This window comes from Rhincodon typus, chromosome 3 (assembly GCF_021869965.1).
Source record: "Rhincodon typus isolate 14 chromosome 3, sRhiTyp1.1, whole genome shotgun sequence".
NCBI classification, from domain to species: Eukaryota; Metazoa; Chordata; class Chondrichthyes; order Orectolobiformes; family Rhincodontidae; genus Rhincodon; species Rhincodon typus.
In genome coordinates this window covers 120801587-120827729 of record NC_063334.1, presented here as the reverse complement: position 1 = coordinate 120827729, position 26143 = coordinate 120801587, and the positions used below count along the sequence as shown (strand labels likewise).

General features: G+C 41.6%; 1 protein-coding gene across 1 annotated transcript in view; it reads left to right on the top strand.

Annotated features, from left to right (window-relative positions):
* Nucleotides 1-25161, top strand: part of LOC125482103 (huntingtin-like) — a 90345-nt gene extending 65184 nt beyond the window's left edge. Inside the window, exons 10-14 of the mRNA XM_048594104.1 lie at nucleotides 6163-6243; nucleotides 6657-7024; nucleotides 9483-9606; nucleotides 16361-16479; nucleotides 25141-25161. Coding sequence (XP_048450061.1) covers nucleotides 6163-6243; nucleotides 6657-7024; nucleotides 9483-9606; nucleotides 16361-16479; nucleotides 25141-25161 — 713 coding nt within the window. The remainder of the gene's footprint in view (nucleotides 1-6162; nucleotides 6244-6656; nucleotides 7025-9482; nucleotides 9607-16360; nucleotides 16480-25140) is intronic.
* Nucleotides 25162-26143: the final 982 nt, after the last annotated feature.

Genomic DNA, 26143 nt, shown 5'->3' with positions numbered 1-26143 from the left:
CAGAGAGATTCTACAAATAAACTAAGGCCGAGAATGTAGGGCCTGTTAAAGATCAAGGAGGTCATCTTTGTGTTGAACCCCAGGAGATGGGAGAGATACTAAATAAATATTTCATGTTAGTTTTTACTGTGAAGAAGGAAATGGAGTCTAGAGAATGCAGAGAAATAAACTTTGACATTTTAAATACAGTTCACATTACAGAACAGGAAGTTCGGGAGGCCTTAAAGAATATAAAGCTGGATAAATCTCCGGGTCCTGATTTGAATGTATCACAGAACATTGTAGGAAGTAAGGGAGGAAATTACAAGACTCCTTGCAGAAATGTTTGCATCATCTATAACTATGGTGAGGTGCGTGATGACTGGAGGGTGGCTAATGTTGCATGTTTGTTTAAGAAAGATTGTAAAGAGAAACTGGAGAACTATAGATGTGAGTCTGACTCTGTTTGTGGGTAAATTGTTGGAGGTGATCATAAAAGCTAGGATTTATGGACATTTAGAGAGGCAGAAATTGTCTAGGGATAGTCTGCATGGTTTTGTGTGAAGAAAATAGCGTCTCACAAACTTCATTGAGTTTTTTTTTGAGCAAGTTACCAAAAAGATTGATGGCAGAGGAATAGATGTTGTTTGTTTGGATTTTAGTAAGCCTTTGACAAGGTTCCACATGGTAGACTAATCAGTAAAGTTAGGTCACATGGGATTTAGGGTGAGCTTGCCGGTTGGCTCCATAATTGGCTTAATGGCAGGAGACAGAGTAATGGTGAAGGGTTGCTTTTTGGATTGGAGGCCTGTGACCAGCGGTGTTCCACAGGGATCAATTCTGGGTCCTCTTTTGTTTGTCGTTTATATAAATGATTTGGATGAGAATATAGAAGGTATAGTTAGTAAGTTTGAGGACAGCACCAAAATTGGTGACACAGTAGACAGTGAAGAAGGTTTTCTAAGATTTCAGAAGAATCTTGATCAAATCGGTCAGTGGGCTAAAAATGGCAGATGGAGTTCAAGCTGGATAAATGCAAGGTATTGCATTTTTGAATAACAAACAAGGGTAGGACTGGTACAATTAATGGGTAGTATTATAGAACAGAAGGACCTAGGGGTGCCCGTACATAATTAATTGAAATTTGCATCACATATAGATGGGTAAAAAGGCCTTTGGCACGCTTGCCTTCACTGCTCAGCCCTTTTAAGAGTTGGCAAATCATGTAGAGGTTGTATGGGACATTGAGACCTCTTCTGGAATACTGTGTCCAATTCTGGTCACCCAGTTACAGGAACGATATTATCAAGCTGGAGAGAGTTCAGAAGAGATTTACCAGGATGTTGCTGGGTATGGAAGGTTTGAGTTATAAAGAAAGGCTGGTTAGGCTGGGACATTTCCTACTGGAGTGTAGGAGGTTGCGAGATGACCTATTGGAAATTTATCAAATAATGAGAGTTATAGATAGAGTTAATGGTAGTTGTCTTTTCCCTAGGGTGGGGGATTTCAAGACTGGGGGCACATTTTTAAGGTGAGAGGAGAGGGATTTTAAAAAAAGACACGAGGCAGGTTTTTTACAGAGGATGGTTTGCGTGTGGAACAAACTTCCTGAGGAAATGGTGAATGTGGATACAATCACAACATTTAAAAGATTTTGGATAAGTACATGAATAGGAAAGGTTTGGAGGGATATAGGCCAGGAGTAGGCAGGTGGGACTAGTTTAGCTTGGAATTATGTTCGGCATGGACTGGTTGTGCCAAAGGGTCTGTTTCTGTGCTGAATGACTCTATGACTTTGACTCAATAACAGGTTGTGATAGAATTCACTCCAAAATTTGAGGGGGAGAAACTGGAATCAGATGTACCGTCCATAGATCCCTCAAAGTTGCGACCCAAGTTGATAGGGTTGTTAAGAAGGCATACGGTGTGTTGGCTTTCATTGGCAGGGGAATTAAGTTTAAGAGCCGTGAGGCTATTCTGCAGCTCTATAAAACCCTGGTTAGACCACCCTTGGAATATTGTGTTCAGTTCTGGTTGCCTCATTATAGGATGGATATGGAAGTCTGACCCCACAATGAAAGATATATTTCCCTCTCCACCCCTATCTGCCTTCCGTAGGGACCGCTCTGTCCGCGACCCATCCGCTCCACACTCCCCATTAGCCCCACAACCCGGCACCTTGCCCTGCAACCGCAGGAAGTGCTACACCTGCCCCTACACCTCCCCCCTCACTTTCATCCAAGGACCCAAAAAAACCTTCCACATCAGGCTAGGTGGATTGGCCATGCTAAATTGCCTGTAGTGTTCAGGGATGTGTAGATTAGATGGGTTATAGGGGGATGGGTCTGGGTGGGATGCTCAGGGTCGGTGTGGAATTGTTGGGCCAAAGGGCCTGTTTCACACTGTAGGAATTCTGTGAAATCTATGAATCAGACAGATGTTCACCTGTACATCTGCTAATGTAGTCTATTGCATCCGCTGCTCCTGATGTGGCCTCCTGTACGTCAGTGAGACCAAGCGGAGGCTCAGAGACTGCTTTGTAGAGCACCTGTGCTCGGTTCGCGACAAACGACAACACCTTCCAGTCGCGAACCACTTCAACTCCCCTTCCCACTCCCTGGACGACAAGTCCATCCTGAGCCGCCTCCAGTTTCACGTTGACGCCACCTGGAAACTGGAGGAGCAGCACCTCATGTTCTGCCTTGGGATGCCTACAACCCAATGGACTCAATGTGGACTTTACTAGCTTCAAAATCTCCCCACCCCCAGCCTAATCCCATGACCAACCCTCCCTCTCATCCCCGTCTCATTGACCTGTCTGTCTTCTCCCCCCACCTCACTGACCAATCCCCAACACTGCCTACCTGCACTCCCCTATCACCATCCCACCTACCTTCCCTAGCCCCACCCCTCTTCTCTATTTATTTCAGAGCTCCCTTCCCCCTCCCTCATTTCTGAAGAAGGGACCTGCTGCTACCTGGCCTGATGTGTTCCTCCAGCTCCACACTGTTATCTCTGACTCCAGCATCAGCAGTTCTTACTATCTCAGAATACTGAAAGGCATGGATAGAGTGGATGTTCGGAAGATGTTTCCGTTAGCAGGAGAGAGTAGGACCTGAGGGCACCACATTAGAGTAAAGGGAAGACCCTATAGAATGGAGATGAAGACACACTTCTTCAGCCAGAGAGTGGTGAATCTATTGAATTCATTGCCACAGAAGGCTGTGGAGGCCAGGTCATTGAATATGTTTAAGACAGAAATAGATATGTTCTTGATTGTTAAGGGGATCAAAGGTTACAGGGACAAGGCAGGAGAGCGGGGCTGAGAAACATCAGCCGTGATTGAATGGCAAAGCGGACTCAATGGGCTGAATGTCCTAATTTCTGATCCTTTGTCTTATGGTCTTGATGAGATTAGATGAACGAGGGTGGAAGCAGGATCATATGAAGCAGATAGTGGCATGGAATGGTTGGGCCAAAAGTCTTGTTTTCATGTTGTAAGGACAGTGTAATGACATGCCGGAAGGTAAGCCATGGATTCAGCACGGAGACTGGCCCTTCGGCCCAAGCTGGTCTATGCCAACCAAAATGTCCATCCATGCTAACCCCACTTGGCCCAAAACCTTCTAAACCTTTCCTATCCATGTATTTGTTCAATGCCTGTTAAATGTTGTTAATGTACTTGCCTCAACCACCTTCGCTGGCAGCTCATTCCATATGCGTACCACCCTCTGTGTGGGGGAAAAAAGTTGCCCCTCAGGTTCCCATGTATTCTTTCGCCTCTTACCTCCAACTGATGCCCTCAATTCCCCAACACTGGGAAAAAGACTGAGTGCATTCATGCTATCCATGCCCTTCATGATCTTGTACACTTCTGTAAGAACCCCCGCCCCCAGTCTCCTATGCTTGAAAGAAAAAATTCCTAGCTTGTCCAACATTTCCCTGTAATTTAGTTCCTTGAGCCCTAGCAACATCCTTGTAAATTTCTTCTGCACTCTTTCCAGTTTAATAACATCCTTCCTATTGTAAGGTGACCAAAACTGAATACAATACTCCCAAGTGCGGCCTCACCAATGTCCTGTATAACTGCAACATAACTTCCCAACTTCTGTACTCGATGCCCTGACTGATAAAGTCAGTGTGCCAAAAGCCTGAACTCCAAGGTCCCTCTGTTCCACCACACTCCTTAAGGACCTACCATTCCCCATGAAATTTCTACTTTGATTTGACTTTCTAAAATGCAACACATCACATTTGCCTATATTAAACTTCATTTGCCATTTCTTGGCCTATTTCCCCAGCTGCAATTTCTGATAACCTTCCTCACTGGCCATGATACTGTCTTTATTAGTGTCATTTGCAAACTTAGTAATCATGCCTTCTACATTCTCATCCAAATCATTTGATATAGATATCACACTGCTGCCTCACAGCGCCAGGGATCTGGGTTCAATTCTGTGTGGAGACTGTGTCTGTGTGGAGTTTGCATGTTCTCTCCGGGTGCTCCAGTTTCCTCCCACAGTCCAAAGATGTGCAGGCTAGGTGGATTGGCCATCCTAAATTGCACGTAGTGTTCAGTGATGTGTAGAATAGGTGGGTTATGCGGCATGGGCCTGGGTGGGATGCTCTGAGGGCCAGTGTGTGGACTTGTTGGGCCGAAGGGCCTGTTTCCACACTGTAGGGCTTCTATGATAACAAACAACAATGGGTCCAGCACCGACCCCTGAGACACGCCACTACTCACAGGCCTCCAGTCCGACAAGCATCTTTCCGCTATTACTCTCTGCTTCCTACCATAAAGCCAATTGTGTATTCAACTTGCCAGCTCTCCCTGGATTCCTAGCGATCTAGTTTCCAGAGTAGTCTACCATGTGGAACCTTTTGAAAAGCCTTACAGAAATCCATATGGGCTATGTCTACTGCCCTGTCCTCATCAACCTTCCTGGTCACTTCATCAAAGAACTCTAACAAATTTGTGAGGCATGATCTCCCAAGCACAAAGCCATGCTGACTGCTCCTAATCAAACCCTGTCTTTAAGTGCACGTTTCTCTCATGCCTCAGAATCTTCTCAAGTAACTTACCTACCACAGATGTTACGCTTACTGGTCGATAATTCCCAGGTTTTTCTCTGCAGCCCTCCTTGAATAAGGGCACAACACTCGCTGCCCTCCAGTCTTCCGTGACCTCACCCATGGCTAACGATGATGCAAATAAATCTTAGGATTAAATTTAAGTTTAATGAAGTTCTCCTAGCTAACATTCAGCTCTCAACCAGCACCACCATAAGTCTTAAATTATTTTAACTAAAGTTAATATCTTGGCTCAGTGGCAACATCCTCACCAATGAGGAAGGAGCTTGAGCATTAATCTTTCAATTTAGGATCTGTATGGATGATCAAGGCTGAATTTGGTATTGTAGGACAGTGTACATTGCCAGATGTCATCTTCACAAGTCCCTTTTGCCCACTCAGTTTAATGAAATTCTCCTAGCTAACATTCAGTTCTCAATCAGCACCACCATGAACTGATTCACTAGTTATTTATCTATCACTTTTTGTCCCAAACTTTCAGTCTCTCCTTGTAACTGGTAATATTCTCAGAAATCTCATCTGCATTCTTGCTGAGGCCTTTATATCTTTCCTGAAGCGTGAGAATTGGACGCATTGCCCCAGCTGGAATCAAACCATTGATTTATAAAGGTTTAGAATTTCTTTCTTGTATTTGTACTCTGTACCTCATTTTCTATCTAAGCATTCTTTTAATGCCCTTATAACAATGTTCAACACTTGCCTGGTCACCTTCAAGGAGTGTGTATATTTACCAAATATCTCCACGGTGTCTGTCTACAAGTCAGGAGTGTAATGGAATATTCTCCACTTTCCAGCCACATTCAAGAAGTTCAGCACTGTCCAGTACAAAGCAGTGTGCTTCATTGGCACCTCAATACACAACCTTTGACATCCACTGCTTTCACCAAGGACAAGCAGGGGCAGTACTGAATGTATGGATGGATTAGGAATTTGAAGTATTACCACAGTGTGCTTACCAATTTGGATGATTTGTTTAGAATTTGTTTTCAATAATTAATTTTCTGAACTTCTAAATAATGGGTTTGGCAGTTTATGCAAAATATTTTTTGGTTTACACTTGAAGCTTTATTTTTACCCAATGTGTGTTAATAGGCAAAATGGTTTCCGGAGAAGAGGACGGACTTGAAGATGATCCGGAGACCCGGTCAGAGGTCAGCACTGCTACTTTTCCAGGTATGTATCAGCAGTGTGTTCAGTGCTCATTTCCCATGCTTTGTGGTCCTGCCACTTCCTCTACTGTCCCCACACTGTTCACCCCCCCCCCCCCCAAAAAAAAACCATGCCTGGCCCTGCTGCTCCCCCTGCTCCAAAAGTATGGTACGATCCCATGGAATTTCAGGACCAGGGTTTGCTGTTCTGTGGGGCAACTGCGTGTATGTATCCCCATAATGGCACTCCAAAGGCTTGAGCACAAAAACTAGACTGTCCAATGAAAGGATGAGAACAATGTGGTACATTTATGTATTGGAGTTCATAACAGTGTGAAGATAATCTCACTTCATAACGTGTTAAAGTCTGGTATTTATTTTTGGAAGTATATAATAGATATGAGCTTGCTAATGTGTTGTTTTCACTCTCATTTTTAGGTTCAATGAACAGTGAAGTTGATGTTCCATCTCCTTCAGGGGTTTCAACCTTGGGGTCGACAAACCCACTTCCAGAAACTGCTGGACATGACATCATCACTCAGCAGCCACGTTCTCAGCATACTCTGCAGTCTGCAGAGTCTGTCGATCTCAATAGTTCAGCAACATCAGACTTGACAGGCCTTGCAGTTGAAGGGGAGGTTGATGAGGCACTGAGCCGAAGTTCCAGCCAGATCAGCACCATTCAGTCAGACACCAATGTAGACCAGAACGATAGGACCAATCAGGCCATATCTCCGCTCAGTGAGAGCTCGCAGACCACCGAGGGCCCAGATTCAGCTGTGACCCCGTCCGACAGTTCTGAGCTTGTAAGTGTGCAGTGGGCTGAGGGGGACTCCCAGCCCTCCACTGAGGGTCCTGACATCTCTCACAGCTCCCCCATGGAGGGCTCAGACTTGGATACTACCACTTTCTCCTCCAGTTCCTCAGCTAGTGGCAGTGACAAGGTCAGCAGCTTGTACCCATTGAAATAGCTTTTGTTTAAAAAAAAAAAAAAAAAAAATCTCCTTTCCAAAGTCGCTGCTGTGACCCGTCTGTGGCTGAGGGGTCTTCTGGCTTCTGAACATCATCTGATGCTGGTCGCAAGTTGCACGTGTGGCCTAAAATGATTTTCCTGTTGTGTGTTTTTTTTTTTTTTTGCTTCATTTTACACCACCTCTCCCCACCCCCCTCCACCCACCGCCACGAAGCAACCCCCCTCCCCCCTCCCAGCTCTCCACCTCCCCGATGACTCCCCTATTCCTCTGACACGTTTACTGTGACTCACCCTCTCACTTTATGCCTCCTCCCCTTGCTCCCCCACCCCGGTGTTTCACTGATGGTTTGCCTTTTACCCTGTCACTGCCAAGTCCCCTTCACATCTCTCTCCTTGTGCCACTGACTCCCTCCCTTCCTCCCTCTCTCACTTTGTGCCCTTTTTTTGGTTTTGCTTGCTTTTGCTCCCTGAGTAAATGCCTGGCCACAACGTGACCCTTCTGGTACAGCATCTCGACTGAATTCAGGAGCTTAGTGCGCATGGTTTGCTGGTGCTGGCCCACATCACCACTGCTGCATGCTGGCCTGAATGCTTCGAGAAGTTAAGTTGGATTTTCCTGAACATTTTGGTGGCCATCCTCGAACTTTATTGGGGGCTTTTAGCATGCAAACATTTTTCGTAAGTTGAAAAGGCATGCTAAGAAGATTTTTAATTGAATCCTAAGTATGTGAAGTAAAAATTGTCACTTATGTAAGAGAGATTTGGTCAAAGCTATCAGTCTGATGCTGTCTTGAGAATTGAGTAGAATATATAGCTCCATATTCACGCACCTTACCTTCGTCCAAGATTAGAGCTATTTCTATCTTTTTAAATCTGTGTCTGCTAATTGAAATATATTTTTCAGTATTTTTCACTAATGTTTTATAGGTGGTGTGCCTTATTTAATGCTATTTGCCTCTCGTGGATTTTACCTTTGTAATACCCACTTGTTGGTTCTGTTATCATCAATGTCAAAATTTTCATTGACAGCTGACAGTGATAGCAAAATTAATTTTGGCAAATCTTTTCTTTAAATTCCGGAACCATTTCAGCTCAATTAGCTGCCAGCTATCAGTGGGCGACACATGTGACAGTAGTTTTTAGAAGTGGGCTTCATTATTGGATAAAATGTCCTGGAGATAACCAAGAAATGTTGGAAATACACAAAACTGTAACATACGTAAGGGCAAAGAAATTCCATTCTTTTTTACCATTTGAACCCTTGGCTGACCTCAGTATTTGACCTGCTGTGCATTTCCAGCTTTTAGACTCTCCACTTGTATCATTCCATAAATCAGCACAGAAATGATGTATGATTTCACTGCTTCTGGTCCCCGCTATGCCCGGTCCCCACCGCCGAACCCAGTATTGAACTTGATGAACTATTGGAAAACAAACAACCTTTTGATGCAAGATCACAATGTTGATGTAATTTAGCATCTCATTCCAGTTACTGCAAACCTCTAAGCATTTTTTTTGCAATCAGCAAAATAAAGCAAAGATCCGCAAATACTGGAGATCTGAAACAAAAACAGGAAGTGCTAGAGAAACTCACCAGGACTGGTTGCATCTGTGGAGAGAAAAACAGCTAATGTTTTGATTTGTGATCTTTTGTCATTATGGACCCTTCTGGCTGAAGGTCGCTGTATTTGAAACATTAACTCTGTTTTACTTTCCACAGATTCTGTCAAACCTACTGAATTTCTTCAACTATTTCTGATTTTGTTTTGCAAACGCTGTTTTATTTTCTTTTTTGAAGAATTCATGGATTCTGCTGCAGCAGACCATCTTTCTTCTCTTGGCTGCATAGTGACATCAGCACCCCCAAATATGACAAAAGTGATTGATTGGGTAATGTTGTCAGTCATCTCTGGGTAAGTGACTGTACTTGGTTTTGCTCTTATAAGTGGAATATAACTAGCCTCAATTCGCTGCCTTTTCCTGGAGAAATCACTCTGCTTTTATCTGGAGACATTGCCATTGTTCTCTTCCACAAACCAAACAGTCTGATAGACCACTTGCCTGATTATGAAGCCCTCTTAATTTTGGAGATGTTCCACCTGTTTATCTTTAATCTTGCCAGCTCTCATCAGTTAGGTAAGATGATCACTGATCCCTGCAAGCATCAAGGGAGTGATCAACACCTTTATTGAAAGGAAGTTGGAAGAAATGAGGATTCAATTAACAGGAAAATGGTGCAGATCTTGTGAAACGTGTTGCAAATGAATACTGGATCTGCTTGTTTGAACCAGGTACTCGACGGGACAGATAGTCAGTATTCGGCAATGCAGATTGGACAGCTTCAAGATGAGGAGGAGGATACGCCAAATACTCCTGGAGATGCACTTCTAGACAGTTTTGCAACTTCCACCCTTGGTATGTTGTCCTGATGTATTGAAACAATCCTAGGTATTAACAGCAGGGACTGAGTTGAGAATTGATATGACATCAATGTTCAGGTTGGTTGTACCTCATCACAAATGGCATTATTGTTCGAAACCTAATTGTTGACAATACTAAAGCATGTATTTGATACTTTTAGCAATGTATTACCTGACAGTCTTCATGATGTGCTGAATTCTTCTTGCTCTTGATTTTGTAACCATTTGCATGTTTCTCCAGCATTTTTGCTTTGGGGGTGAGAAATAGCATGATATTAGGGAAGACATCTTCATTTGTGTTGGAAATGAAAACTAAGAGCCATATGTATGAAATAATCACTAATAAAAAAAACCAATGGGAATTCAGGAGACAACAAGGTGCAGGGCTGGATGAACACAGCAGGCCAAGCAGCATCATAGGAGCAGAGAGGCTAATTCAGGAGAAACTTCTTTACCTAGAAAATGGTGACAATGTGGAATTTTCCACTATAAGGAATAGTTGCAGTGAATACAATAATTACCTTTAAGAGGAAGTTAGATTAGTTCATGTTGGAGAAAGAAATAGAAGGACGTGCTGGCAATATAAGATATAGTAGGGTGAAAGGATGCTCAGGTTAAGTGTAAACACTAGTATAGTTTCTATGCTGTAGAATCCTATGCAAAATAATCAAGACATAATCAATATTTTTAAACTTGATCTCTGATTTCTCTCGATAGTCATTTTGTAAGACTTGGGCTTGAAGTGTTGAATTCTGATGGAAAAGAATGAAAGAAACTAATGGGCATGATCATAACAGCTTAGTACATTTATTAAAATATCTTAACACTATGTAGGTTCCATTTGCTTGGACTTGTCCAATGTATACGCTAGGCTTAGTTTCTACAATACACTGTATTGTGTGGTTTTCCTGAGAATTTGCAGAGCTCTCCCTGACGAGAGTTGCTGAATTCAGATGTTACAGGCTCACAATTGATTTGACTCCAGCCCTTCACTTCATTTCTTGTGAATAGAGTAAACATCTCCTTCATTGATCAACTGCAAAGGGAAGTTAGGTAATTATACAAGGAGGAATAGAAACACATGCTGGTAGGGTGAAATGCAGTAGACTGCGAAGAGGTCCAGATGCAACTTGTACTTGGCATAAACCAGTTAGGCCGAATGACCTGTTTGTGCCATATTTATAGCATGACTATTCCAGCAGTCCTGGCTAATGTCCCACATTTACTGTCATGCAAAGCTGCTGACATGCATTAACTTGCATCAAGTTTCATTTGCTCTGTGTTCACTGCCCAGTATTGGCTTCATGATGAGCAGTATCTAAATTAACATTCTGAACCTCACTTTTACAGCCCTGCCCCCTCTCCTTTCCTCTTCCCCCAATTGCCTTGCCCCTCTGATATCTGTGTTCCTTCAAATCTTGCCTGTTCAATATCCCTTATTTTAATTGTTCACTTAGCATATAAGCTAACAGCTGTCTGGGCCCTCAGCTCTGGAATTCTTTCTCTTAGACCACCTGTCTTTCTTTCCAACCTTTTGGGAAACCCTTCAGAACTTAACACGTAGCATTAGTACCTCCTTATATTGTTTGATCTCAAATTTTGTGTGATTATATTGCTGTGAATATTTATAATATTTTAGTGATCTATAAATGAAAACTTGCTGTAAATTCCATATGTATGAGATCTTATGAGAATTGGAACACTGTCAACTGGGCCACTGCTTCTCAGTCTGGAATTGTTTAAAGGGAGCCTCACAAGCACAAAAGGTCAAACAAAAGATGAGTTTTGGGGAAAGGACTAGGACTGTAGCCCTAATATGTTTGCGTTATGATGTGCATGGTCTAAACCTGTCAAACCTGTGATAAAATGTTTTCATGTAGCCAAAATTTGACCACTTACTTTTCAAACCCTGACAGTATTTTCAGCAGTTTTGCTAAGGTTTCCTTAGCTCTTGCTGTCTGTTTCCCAATATGCTATTTACTTTCCTTCATTGACCTGCATGATATTGAACTCCCCCGTTTGAGCAGAAGTTCAGGTTTGTAAGTCCCACGTTCTGAAATATCTCCTCCAACATACAGGATTTTATGGAGAGTCAAGAGGCAACTGTAGATTTTTCTAGGTTAACAACTTTTGTTTTAAATTTGGAATGTTTGACTCAAGACTCGAAGCACAGGTCATTACCAATAATGGAGGGTCAAGATAAGTACACTAATTGGCAGAATGTGACTAACAGTAACCTATTGGGGCCTCACCTATTTGCTATTTATTAATAATTCAAGCAATAAGATAGAGAACCAAATATTCAAATCTACCAAAGTCACAAACATGGGTGCTTTTATATGTAATACAGGTGGAGCCATATGAAGAGATATTTTTGAAATATACAAGTTTTTGAGGGTCTTGCTAGAGTGGATGCTGAGAAAATACTTCCCTTTTTTTAAGGGAATCTAGAGCCAGGGCTGTCTTATTTAAGATGGAGATATTTCTTCTGTCAGAAGGCCATTGATCTTTGGTGTTCTCTACTTGAAGGAGCAGTGAAGGCTGACTTATTGAATATATTCAAGACTGAGCTGGACACATCTCTAATTGAGGGAGTTGAGGATTATGCAGACTGACAAGAACATTAATGAAGATCACAGTCAGATCATCCATGATTTTATTGACTGGTGGAACAGGCTTGTGGGGTAAAATGGTCTCCCCTGCTAATTCCTATGTTCTTATATTAATAAATGGTGAATGGGTAAAATTGGTGCAAATGGATTTCAATTTGAAGTGATCACCCTAAAAAAAAAGGATAGATCAATTCTCAAAAACTAGAAATTGTTGGAGATCCAAATAAAAGTTGGTTTCTCTGAATATAGGTTATTAAAACTTCATGGATAAGTACGCAAATCCAAAAAAGGTTGGTCTTCATATTTACAAGCTTGGATAATAGTGCTGTACAATTCTCTACTCGTGGGAGTTGAGATGAGGGGTGACCTCACTGAAACAAGTAGGATTCTTAAGGGGCTCGGCAGGGTAACTGCTGAGAGGATATTTCCCCTCATGGAAGATTCTAGGACCAGAGGGCACAGTCAGAATAAAAGGGTACTAATTTAAAACTGAGATGAGGAGTTACTTCTGAGGGTTGAAAGTCTTTGGAACACCTTGCCACAGAGAGCTGTGGGCAGGCAGAGTCCTTGTTTATATGTTAGGCTGAGATAGATTCTTGATCATTAGGGAGTCGAGGGTAATGGGTACAGGACAGGAAAGTGGACATGAATGTCAGACCAGCCATGATACTATTGAATGGCAGAGCAGGCTTGAGGGGCAGAATGGCTTATTCCAGTTTCTATTTCTTATAGCTGTCTTTTGGATGAAGCCCTCAGTTTGACCAAATTTGGATACTTGTTTGGTCTGGGTATCATGCCTTGGTAAGGATTTATTGATCTTGGTTGGTGTATGGTGCAGATTTACCAGAATGACACCTGCATTCCAACAGTTAAATAACAAGGCCAGATTACAAAGTTGACTTGTGTTCTCAGAATTTGGATAGTTGAGGGGTGATTACACAGATTTAAAGATGCTCAGTAATTGTGTAACTGAGTTGTATTGGGCACTAGTGACATCACACACAGGGGACAATGATTAGTTCTGGTCTCATTACCTGAGAAATTATATCCTTGTCACAAGGAGTGAAACAAAGACTTTCATCCCTGTACTTGCTGATGTACACCAACACCAGGTTAAGCATCTCCTCAGCTTTCAAATTCTCATCCTTGTATGTAGATTCCTCCACGGCCTTGCCCGTCCCTATTTCTAAACTTTTCCAGTCCTGCAACCTTCCCAGATATCTGCCAGTTCTCCAATTCTGATCTCTTCAGCACCGTCTATTTTAATATCTCCACCACAGTTCGTCATCTTCAGCTGCTAAGGCACTAAGCTCTGGAATTCCCTCTATAAACCTCTTGGAGTCTCCAACTACTTTTTTTTCCTTTTAAATGCTCTTTAAAGCTTCCACCTACCCTAATGTCATCTTTCTTCCTGTGATGCAATTTTAATGTTTCACTATCTTGAAGGTGCTGCTTAAACTGTAGTTATTATAGAATTTTTCCTGGTATAAGTGACTATCTGATGGGGTGAGATAATGTATGATATTATTTGAAGTTAAGGAGAATGAGCAGTGGTTAAATTGAAGTGTACAGACTACTTAAGAGGATAGGATAGATGCTGTGAGAGGATTTTATCCCAGCTGGACAATTTGGAACTAGGAGCCATTGTCTCAGAATAAGGATTTAACCATTCAGATATGAAATTTCTCTCCTCTGAAAGTTATGAATCTAAATTTTGGGCTTTGTCTCCTATTACAATACGGTATCAAAATGAGTAACCCCTTACTTCCCCACATCATAACTCATCTGCTACCTTGTTGACTGCTCACTTAACCTGCCTATATATGTACCCTCTTCACAGTTTATAGTGCCACCTAACTATTGATGGCAAATCTTGGTTCGTTGATGTGGGGTTCATTATCTAAGTCATTAATGTGGATTATGTGTAACTGAGGGGCTGGCACTTATCCAGGTGGCACTCCACTTATTGCAACCTGCCATTGTACTGTGTATCATTTGTCCTTGTCCTCTGTTCTCTATCTTTTAACCAGTACTCCCATCTATGCAGTATATTACTTCTAACTACATGAATCTTGCCTGTTAACCTTTTATGTGGCACCTTTAGCGAATGCTAAATCTGTTTTCTAAATCTGTGTATTACTGGTCTTCCTTTCTCTTCCTTACTGGTTACATCTTCAAAAAATTCTTAACAAATTTGTCAAACAATATTTGTAGACCATGTTGACTTTGTCTGCTCATACAGTGCTTTTTGAGGTGTGTTGTTAAGACTTATTTAAAAATAGATTCCAGCACTTCTGCACTGACTCGCTTAACGTCAGCATAAAAACCGAAAGAACTGCGAGTACTGTAAATCAGAAACAAAAACACATTGCTGGAGAAGCTCAGCAGGTCTGACCGCATCTCTGAAGAGAAATCAGAGTTGATGTTTTGGGTCCGGTGACCCTTCCTCAAAACTGAGGGTTCTAGGGAATGGTCACCAGATGCAAAATGTTAGCTCTGATTTCTCTTCACAGATGCTGCCAGATCTGCTGAGCTTTTCCAGCAACTTGTGTTAATGTCACTGTAACTGACTTTTAGACCCCTACTACTTTTTCTTGAATAGAGAAGTTAGATTTCTGTTGTTGGAGAAAGGGTATTTAGAGATTTTGGTGAATAGTTGTGTTAGAGTTGGGCACTGCATTGAGTCTTCATCTCATGCAAAGTGGGGTTATGTTAAGCACCAACAATATTTAGTGGGGCATACTTCATTGCATGATGTTTGAAGGGTTGGGTGGGTTCAGAAAGGAAATTTTCCAGTGTGTTTGTCCCTGACTGATCCTGTTTATTTCCTCCTTATTTTTCTGCATCATAAAATATCTTAGTGCAGATTTTGTCATCATGAATTGGTGGCAAGCCTTTCAAATGGAAGATCAGAAGAGCAAGAGGCAAATCATCAAATTATTGTGAACTTTAGTAATTGATAAAGTGGAGAGAATTTTTCAGTCCTATACTGTCATAGGTATGGTGAGAGAGGTGCTACGGTATGTTGGAGATTCCATTGCCACCATGTCCTAGAGACCCATTTTCACAAGAACCTTTGTGAAAGGCCAGTGAGGTATCTTGAAAGTGTTTTTGGTTTCATTCCTTTTTCCCCAATGCATCAACTCAGTCATCGAGTCTTTGCTCAAACCTAGCAACTTGTGAACCTGATGTGAATGCGTTGTTGATAAAGCCAATCAAACTGTCCACTTGACCCTCAACAACCACTCCTGCTTGGTGAAGTGCCTTCCTTCATCTAACATGTCAGACCAAGGATGCAGTTGAAATTGGAAAACTCGGCAACTGTGATACTGAACCAGCATGGCAGAGGTACTGCCATCTGGTATTCTAGCATGCTGCCTTCCTAACTAATGTTTTCATGGTGCTAGAGAAGTGACCAATGCACTCGCATTGGAACTCGTGTACAGTGAGCACATGAAATAATGAGCGCATGAAATAAAAAGCACATGCGGTGTTCTTAGTAGTTGTAAGTTGTAAGCCCTAATTCAGCTACATAGGTTTTCCTATGTAAGGTAAATGCAGGATACGTGGAGGCTGAACTAACCTCACTTATGCATTCTCACTGACTGGAAGACTACTTCAATACATTGATATAGCGCCTTATTGCGTCTCTCAAACGTATCAAAGCGCATCATGTACAATGAATTTTCTTTGAAGTTCAGCAAGTGATACGTTGGCAAAGACAGCATCCATTTTAATGCACCACAAGATTCCGCAGGCAGTGATGAGGTTAATAGCTAGTTAATCAGTTTTTGATGGTGTTGCTGAGGAAGGAATGTTAGATTAAGGCACTAGGAGAATTTTTGAAACTCGTTTGAATAGTGCCATGGTGATTTTTACCTGAATCGCCAGAAGAGGGGAAAGGTAGTTAGGCCTCGTACAATGCAGGGAAATCCTTCAGCACAATGCTAGTGTCAGCCAAGGTTGTGGTGCTCAAGACTGACTGCAGCTTAACTTTTGTGGCTGCCTGAGAGTAGGTCATCTGCTTCTAACTACAGCCAGGGAGTGGCACAAGTTGACCTAGAAAATTAGGGAGAAAATCTTTATATTTTAATTTAGAAAAGCAGAGTAGAAAAATAATTTCTCTTAATCTTACAGCAGTAAACAAATCTCATTTGTTAAGTCACATGGGCCACAGCCGGCAGTCCTCTGACAGCAGTGTTGATCGTTTTGTCTCGAAGGATGACTGCGTTGAGTCAGCAGATCTTGATACCAAGGTGAGAATCTTTATGTTGTACTTCTTAATCAAGGTTTCAATAGAGTAAATAAGGAGAAACTGTTTCCACTGGTGGGAGATTAGAATGCACTGTCTAATTTTGAGCATCATACTTGTAGAAAGGATGTTGAAGCCTTGTAGAGGGTGCAGAGACCATCTCTGAATTCCTCCCAGTTCTGACCCCTTGTGCATCCCCAATTTTAACTCCACCTTTAGCAGCTATGTCTTTATCTGCCAGGGCCTCAAACTTATTAGTTGCTGCGCTAGATCTCTTTACCTCTTTCCTATCCTCTTATGGCACTCTTTAACATCTATCTCCTTAACCATGTTTCTGCTCATTTGTCCTAATATCAACTTTTCAACTTAGATGTATTTTCAAACAAAGTCTGACATTGTGAAGTGCTGTGCAAAGTTTTACTCTATGAAAAGCATTGTTTAAATGTAATTTATTGTTGAAGGGTTATAAGAATGCGAGAATTAATTTTTAAATTTTTATTTGAGAGAAAGCAAAACTTTTAGTAGTTAAATCAGAGTTTGCCTTGTAGAAAGTGAGTTATGGAGTTGATAATGAAAAAATAAGGATGTGGCACATGATTGACTGTTATTTTGAATTGGCCTTCATAATACAGGATGCAAGTAGCATCTCAAAAATTGTTCCAAGTCAGGAAATGGAAGGGAATGGGGAACTTGAGCAAAAAAAAAATCCATTAGGGAAGTGGTATTGAACAATTTGTTGGTATTGTGGGCAAATCCCTGTGTTCTGATGAACTTAATCCTAGGGTTTTGAAAGGAGTGGCTAGTGAGATATTTTGGCTTGGAAATTCCAAAATTTCCTACATTCAGGGAATGTTCCATTAGATTGGAAAATGTGGATGTAACTCCAATTTTTCAAAAATAAAGGAGTCAGAAAGCAGGAAGCTAAAGGCTAGTTAGCTTAATATCTGTCAAAACGGAGATGTTTAAAACTACTGTTATAAATATTATAGGGCACTTGTAAAGGTCAAAGTAATCAGGCAGAGTGAACATGGCTTTGTGAAAGGGAAATCTTGTTTAACCAGTTTATTGGAGTTCTTTGAAAAAGTAGCGTGCTGTGGATAAAGCTAAATGTTGAGTGTACTGTATTTGGATTCCCAGGAGTCATTTGGTAGGATGCCATTTCAAAGGTTTTTGTGGAAAAAGAAGCTCATGGTGTTGGTGTATTCATACAGGTAGAAGCTTAGCTATCTAGCAGGGAGCCAAATAGGCAAAAGTTGGCTATTTTCTGTTGGTAATAAGTAGTGTGTCTCAACTTATTGCTATTTATATAAATGATTTTGGTGAAGCATCTGAAAGTATCATTGCTAAATTTCAGATGATGCAAAAATAAGTAGAAAAGTCAGTTGTGAAGAGGAAGGGGCCATGGAAGGAAGAATGGAAAAGCATATTATCTAAATGGTGAAAGTTTGCAGATAGATGTATGTCCTCATACATGAATTACAAGAGGTTAGTATGAGGGTACAACAAATATCTACAAAATATAATAGAATGTTATTGTTTATTGAATTGAATGCCGAAGTATGGAGATCATAGTTCAGTCATACAAGGCATTAGTAAGACCATATCTGGAGTACTGTGCATAGTATTGGTCATTTTATTTAGGGAAGGATATAAATAAATTGAATTTGGTTCAGAGAAGGTTTACTGGATTAATATCCAGAATAGTTAGTTTGTCTGAATGAAGGAAGATTGGACAGGCTAGGCCTGTACCCACTGGAGTTTAGAGTAACGGGTAACCTATGAGATCCTGAGAGGTGCAAGCAGAAAGGATGATTTCTCTTATGGGAGAATGTAGAACTAGGAGTCATGGTTTTAAAATAATGGATCCATTTAGAGCAGATGAGGAAAGATTCTTTCCCTGAAAGTCATGACTGTTTGGATCTTATTCTCTCAAAACATGATGAAAGCAGAGTCCTTGAATATTTTAAAGCAGCAGTTATATTTTTGATAAGCCTGGGGTTGAAGGTTTTCTTGGTCGGTGGGAATGTCGTTTAATCGGAGGAGTGATTGTCTTAAATGACAGAGCAGGCTTGAAGAGCTGAGTGGGCTCCTACTTCTCGGAATTTGTTTGTTTGAAAAGTTGGAGGAATTGCAATTATTGCCTCCTCACCACAGAATAAGTTGAAAGAAAGTATAATTGAACATTCAAAATGGATTTTGATGAGTCAATAAGAAAGTGATTTCCACTGGTAAAAGAGTTGGTCACCAGCGAACAAACTGATGACCTGGAACCTATTGCCTAAATGTCTGGAATAAGCAAATTCATTCAGTATCCTTTAAAAGAGTATATTGAAAAGGGAAAATGGGAAGGAGTGAGTTGAGGCTAATTGTATAGTTCTTTCAAAGAACCATCTCGCAATAGGCCAGTACTCTGCCAGTGCTGTATCATTCTATTGTACGCAAGATTCCAAATGTTTCTGTTATGTGGTCTTAACATTTGCCAAGAGAACTTTTCTGCTGTTTTGCCTTGTAATCATTTTCTCTGCACTGTTAAAATTTTTCAACTTTAACAAGGAATGGATGGTTTACAATGTCATTATTTCAAGTAATTACTTCCCAGATAATAGTTTGTATCCTGACATTTCTGCAGTAGCCCTTCCTGCAACGTTCCATGTTCAGTCAGTGATGTTTTACGGTGGATATTACTCTGACTAGTTTCAGAGATGTTGTATGCTTTGTGAGACTTTTGATAATGTGATGATGGCTGGCTGCTGTAGAAAGTGTTAGTTTATGAGTTTGACGTTTGGAGTCTTGTTACTGTGCATCTGTGTTGAATTATCCTTCATCTGAAGCTCTGGAACCTGCATAACGGGGTGAAAAATGTCACTGGCCACTTTTGTTAAGTTCTTTAGCAAGGTAGGGTAAATGTGTATGTTTATGATGAACATGGAATTTCCATGTTGAATGGACACGTTTAATCTGATTTGTCTTGCTTTTTAAAGAAATTACTATCAGGAAGTTATACTAAACACCTTTCTCCTTCCCACACTTTAAGAAGGAGCATCCTTTAATGGAATGGTACCATGGCTGGGAGATTTTTAACTACAAGTTTTTGCTGGAGAAACAGGTACTTTTCTCCTTAGAGCAAAGGTACTGGAGGAGTGCACGATTTGTGTCAGATTTGCATAAAGTAGACGTGGAAGAATCAATTTCATTAGATGTTGTTACAAGGAAAAGGAACAAATTTAAGATTTTGAGCAAAAGATAGAGGAACTATTCGGGGGGGAAAAAAAATTACAACACAACGAATGATAATGACCTGAAATATTGTCTTTGAGGATGGTGGAAGGGGAGACAATTAATGATTTCATAAGAAAATTTGAGTCCTGGAAAGAAAGAAACTTGTAAGGGCTACAAGGATAGAGTGGGGATAGGATTAATTGGCTTGCTCCGTAGGAAGCCAGAGAGTCTTGATGAGCTGAATGGCCTCCTTTCTTGCTGGTAAATAACTGACCCAGTGTCTTGTGTTCTACTCTTCGTGGTAGACGTGAAGTAGAAAATGAAAATAACATGAAGCAATTGTCGCTTGGAAAATGATTCAGTTGCTTGTATAAGTATAAGCTTTACTAAATAGAAACAAAGGAATAAGATCAGGCTGTTTAGCCCCTTGAGCCTGTTCCACAATTCGGTGAGATCATGGCTGATCTGTGGCCTAACTGCACATACCTGCCTTTGGCCCATATCCCTTCATACCTTTGCTTAACAAAATGTATCTATCTCTGATTTAAAATTAACAATTGATTCAACACCCACTGCCATTTGTGGAAGAGGGTTCCAAACATTTACCATCCTGTGTGTGTAGAAGTACTTCCTGACACCTCTTCTGAATGGTCCGGCCCTAATTCTTGGACTAAGCCGCTAATTCTAGAATCCCAATCATTGGAAATAGTTTATCTTTTTATTTACCTTTCCACTTACTTGCTTGAAGATTTTGATCAGCTCACCCCTGAACCTTCTAAATTCTAAAGAACACAGGCCTAATTTGTACAATCTCTCCTCATAACTGTTTTTATTGTGTTACAGTAAATCAGGTTACACAGTATATCGAACCACCAGTTAGCAATACAACTGTATTCACTGGATGTGCGATGCTGGCTGGAACAGCAGTTATTGTTCTGCCCAGCTGCTCTGGCGAAAATGGGGATGAGCTGCATACTTGAACCTCTGCAGTCTGTTTAGACTCTCAATGCTATTCGGGAGGGAGTTCCAGGATTTTGATCTAGCGACAGTGAAGAAATGGAGCAAAAACAAAAGTTGCTGGAAAAGCTCAGCAGGTCTGGTAGCATCTGTGAAGGGAAAAAAACAGTTAACCTTTCAGGTTCGGTGACCCTTCCTCAAAACAGTGAAGGAATGGTGATTATATATTCATATATTAGGATGGCGAGTGGCTTGGAGAGAAAATTGTAGATGGTGGTGTTGCCACACCTCAACTATGCTTGTTCTTCTAGATGGAAGTGGGTGTGGGTTGGGAGGTGCTTGTTAAGAAGCCTTCTTAATTATCCTCCTAGATTTGCATTCCTTCAATTCTGACCCCCTTGAACATTGCTAATTTCCTTTGTCCCACATTTGGTGACTGTGCTTTCAGCTGCCCAAGCATTTAACTATGGGGTTCCCTGCCTATACTACTTCACTTCTGTACCCATCCTTAAGATTTGGCAAAACTTTTTGTAACCTGTTCCTAATATCATCTAGTGTCGATTTGTTTTTCCAATACTGCCGTTGTGGAACTTGGGACTATACTTTGGGATATTTTACTGCTTAATCAGTGATATATTAATGCAGGTGGTTGTTGCCTGGTTTTCCATGCATCAGCAGGAAGCACTAAGATGCCAGTCATCCTTGTTCCCTATGTTGTGACCTGCACCATCTCCCCACTTCTGGCCTGTTAAATCTAAAATCTCTACAGTGTTGTTGTAAAATAGAATCAAATTACTGCAGAGGCTGGAGATCAGAAGGAAGAACAGAGTGCTCAAGAAACTCAGCAGGTCTGGCCACTATTTATGGCGAGAAAAAAAAAGTTGATGCTTTGAATCTAATACGACTCCTCTTCTGGAAATGTTAACTCGAGTTTTCTCCCAAGTCACGTCAGAGTTGCCAAGTGAAAACACTTGGATCCAAATGCAGGTCTTTGCAACAATACTAACTTCCACACATTAAGTGCAGAGTAATCTAATTTTGTTTCTTACTATTTTGTATAGGGATAATTAGGAGACTTGTGGTCCTGAGGTCAGGTTGGTGCCCCCCCCCCCCCCCCCCCCACCCCAATAAACTGCGTTTTAATATAGCCCCAACTTCAGAGAGCTGGCAGCAACTTCACACACTCCAAATTGATTGTATCTTTAAAGATAAACCCTTGGTAGTTATTCTATATTGGTTAGTTCAGAACCTCGGCACGAGTAATCAGTGATCTTCAAGACTGCTACTACCCATTCTCCCAGTGGGCAAAAGGGGAAAAAAATGGCATGGACTCTATTGGGAGCAATGTGAGGCAGAGTTACACCTTTTTGAAGTCAGCATTTTTAGTTTTTTGTTCAACAAGATCACCCTTGCAGGTTTTTTTAACTGAACTCTGCTATCTTATTGCTTGCCTCATGAGTGAATAATTTCATCAATGTGAATTGTGGTGCATTAATGACTATATTTTGGAATGTAATAGTGTAGTCATCTAAAGAGCAAGGTTATAAGTACTACTCAGACAGCAAGAACTGCAGATGCTGGCGTCGGAGATAACACAGTGTGGAGCTGGAAGAACGCAGCAGACCAGGCAGCATCAGAGGAGCAGGAAAGTTGATGTTTTGAGTCGGGACCCTTCTTCAGAAATGGGGAGGGGAAAGGGAGCTCAAATAAATAGAGAGAAGGGGTGGGGCTGGGGTGGGTAGGTGGGATGGTGATAGGTGAGTGCAGGTAGGGAGTGGTGGGGATTGGTCAGTAGGATGGGAGGAGCGGATAGGTGGGAGAGAAGATGGACAGTTTGTGTCAGGTCAAGGAGGTGAGGATGAGAGAGAGGGTTGGACATGGGATGAGACTGGGGATGGGGAGATTTAAAAACTGGTGAAATCCATGTTTAGGCCATCAGGTTGTAGGCCCCCGGAAGGTGCTGTCGTTTGTCGTGTACAGAGCACACATGCTAAAGCAGATACGCAGGTTAAATAGGTACCCTACACAAGGAGGCAATGGATTGAACACTAAATTTTATGTTGATGAAGCGAAGTGGGAAAAGTCTGGTGTGGAACAGAGGCCTATGTTTGATGTTACTGTGTGGTTTAAGATGAATCACTGTTCGATGCTGTTAATTTCTTGACTGCCATTGCCATGACAGCTGAGGACTAGTGTGTGGTTTTGCAGTTTAGATTTTTGCCTGTCGGTACGGATATGATCAGTATTCCTAGTTCCCGCCTAGTTAAGAGTTGATGTTTCCAACTTGCACGTTTTGGCAGACTTGCGTGTTCTCTACAGTTCTTCCCATGCAATAATAAGGTGACACAAAAATTGAACTTCGACTTATTCATCAGGCCTTGAGTTGCAGAAGGAAGCAATTTGGGTCATTGTTCTTGTTGAACAAGTGTTCTCTGTTTTCTAAAATGGACCATTTTCTCATTTTCGGCTTACTCAATTGTAACCATTATAGAACATGTGCTGCAAAGCACCGAAAATGAGACTAATCTTACCGTGTTGTCGTCCAACCTAATCCCACTTTTCAGTTTTTATTACATAGCCTCCAGCTGCTTGTCCAAGTACTGTTTTAAAAATGTTATGAGGGTTTCTTCTCTATCACCCTCAGGCAGTGAGTTCCTGTTCCAAACCTAACTTGGGATGAAAAATGTACTCATTGAATTCTCTTTGAATCTCTAACTTATCCTATATTTATGTTCCTGATTGTGGACTCCTTAACTGAAATAAATGGGACTTTTGTTGTCCACACTATCTAGACGACTCATAATTTTATATACTTTGGTCTTCTCTCAGTCTCTTCCCCAGATGTTCTATCTTTAAAGGATTAGATCGATATTTGACAGCTAAGCAATTTGAGGGTTATGGCAGGTAGACTGAAAAGGTAGACTGACGCAGCAGATTTGAAAGAATAGACTGTCTACTTGTACCCCACAGTTCCAAAGAAAACAATCCTAGCCTATCTGATCTTTCCTCATACTAACGTTCTGCAGTCCCAGAAACACACTTTTATATTAAGACTGTCAGGTATAGGAACAGCATTAAGCCATTCAGCCCATCAATTCTGCTCCACCATTTAAACAGATCATGGCTGATCTGATAATTTTCAACTCTATTTTTTCTTGCCTTTTAAAAGCACAGCTCCTGTCCCTTGGGGAGGGAAATTAGCCCTACTTATGGGTCTGTCTTATATGTCACTCCAGGCCCACAGCAGTGTGGTTATCCCGCTGAAATAGCCAAGCAAACCAAAATGTAAAGTTTTAACTGAAACTGAACGGACCCGGGTACCAGCAATGACAGAGGCAAACCCAACCGTCTCAACCTGCAATGGCCTCCTCACTAGCGTATGTGGGCTTGTACCAAAGTTAGGATAACTATCCCACAGACCAGTGAAGCAAAAGCTTGATATAGTCATAACCACAGAATCGTAATTTATGGACACTACCCCAGACATCACCATCATTTCAAAAGGCAAGGCTAATGCATTTGCATCCATCTTCGGCCAAAAGTGCTGATGGATGACCTATCTCCACCACCTCCTATGGTCCCCATCGGAGATGTAGGTCTTGAGCCAATCTGATTCACTCCACAGTGTGTTAAGAAATGGCTGAATGTGGAAAACTTACCCAGGTATGTCCTGCCCACAAAAAACAGGAAGGTCCTATCCAACAAATTACTGTCCCATCTGTCCATTTGCAGTCATCCCCTAAGTGATGAAACGGGTTGTTAAGAGCGCTATCAATCAGCACTTGCTCAGCAAAAACCTGCTCCTTGATGCTGAGCTTGAGTTCCACCAGGGCAGTTCAGCTCCTGTCCTGATTATTGCTTTGGCTCAAGTATGGACATGAGAGCTGAATTGCAGAGGTGTGAGAGTGATTGCCCTCTTCATTATAAGGATAGAGGCAGGGATGTTTCTGATAATTGCACAATATTCTACACCATCTGTGACATCTCGGGTTTTGACATAATTTGTTTTTGTATAGAATCATAGAATCCCTACAGAATGGAAGCAGGCCATTCAGCCTATCAAGTACACACCGACCTTCAGAAGAGCATCCCACCCAGACCCAACCCCCGACTGTATCCCAGTAATCCTGCATGTCCTATGACATCCCATATACTATGGGCAATTTAGTATCATCAATACACCTAACTTGCGCATATTTGGACTGTGTGGGAAGAAACTGGAGCACCCAGAGGAAACCCACGCAGATATGAGGAGAATGTGCAAACTCTCTCAAACAGTCACCGGAGAGTGGAATCAGTCTTGGGTCCCTGGCACTCTGAGGCAGCAATGCTAACTACTCAGCCACTGTGTATCAAGATGTGGCTTGAGCTGATTAGTGTCAAGCGACATTCACACTGTACTTGTGCCAGGTAGTGACATCTGCAACGAGACGGAATCCAACTAAAGTCTCTTGATCCTTAATGGTATTTTCTTATTATTCATTTACAGGATGTAGGAAGCGCTAGCTAAGCCAGTATTTATTGCCGAACCCAATTTCCCTGGAGAAGGCAGTAGTGAACTGCTGAAGTTCTAGAGTGGCGGGCCACCATTGTACTTTCCAGAAGGGAATCAGCATCACCAAATCTCCCCACTATCAACTCTTTGGGAGTCACCACTGACCAGAAACTGAATTATAGCAACTGTGTAAATACTGTGGCTATGTACAAGGCACTCATGAGGCTTGTGATGCAATACCATTACAACCCACCGTAAACTGGGCCCCACTATTTCTGGAGTAATACCAAATATATTAAAGCTTTTATTTATTTATTTATTTTTTTTTTGAAGGTATGCACAGTATCCCAATTTACTTGACTTTCATACCAAGGTCAGTAGAAAACCCAGGCTGGGTTTCTGTACTAAAGAAGAATTATTACTTGTTATAAGTGATTGGTCTGTTGCTACAAGTAAACATATATAAATCATTGGCATGCAGCACTAATAACTAAAACTCTAATCCCCTCATAACTCCTCCTTAGACATGCGCACAAACAAATAAGGAGGCTGAATTATTGGCAGAGGAAAAGCTGGAACATAAGTTCCGTGATCTTTACGTAGAACTGTACAGCAGAGGAGCAGGCTGTTTGGCCCACCATGTCTGCACCGACAATAATGCCATTCTGAACTAATCCCATCTACCTGTGCATCGTCCTTATCCCACTATTCCCTGCCTGTTCATCTGTCAGTCTAAATGCCTATTAAATGTTGGTATCGTAGCTGCTGCTACCACCTCTTCTGGCAATGCGTTCCAGGCACCTAATACAGAGTGCAATTTTTTAAAAACTTGCCTTGCACAGCTCCTTTAAACTTAACCCCTTTCACCTTAACCTATGCCCCCTTGTATTTGACATTTCTGCCCTGGGGAAAAAGACCCCCAACTGTTCACTTTCTCCATGCCCCTCATAATTTAGTGTACTTCTATCAGGTGGCCTCTCAGCCTCCAACATTCTAG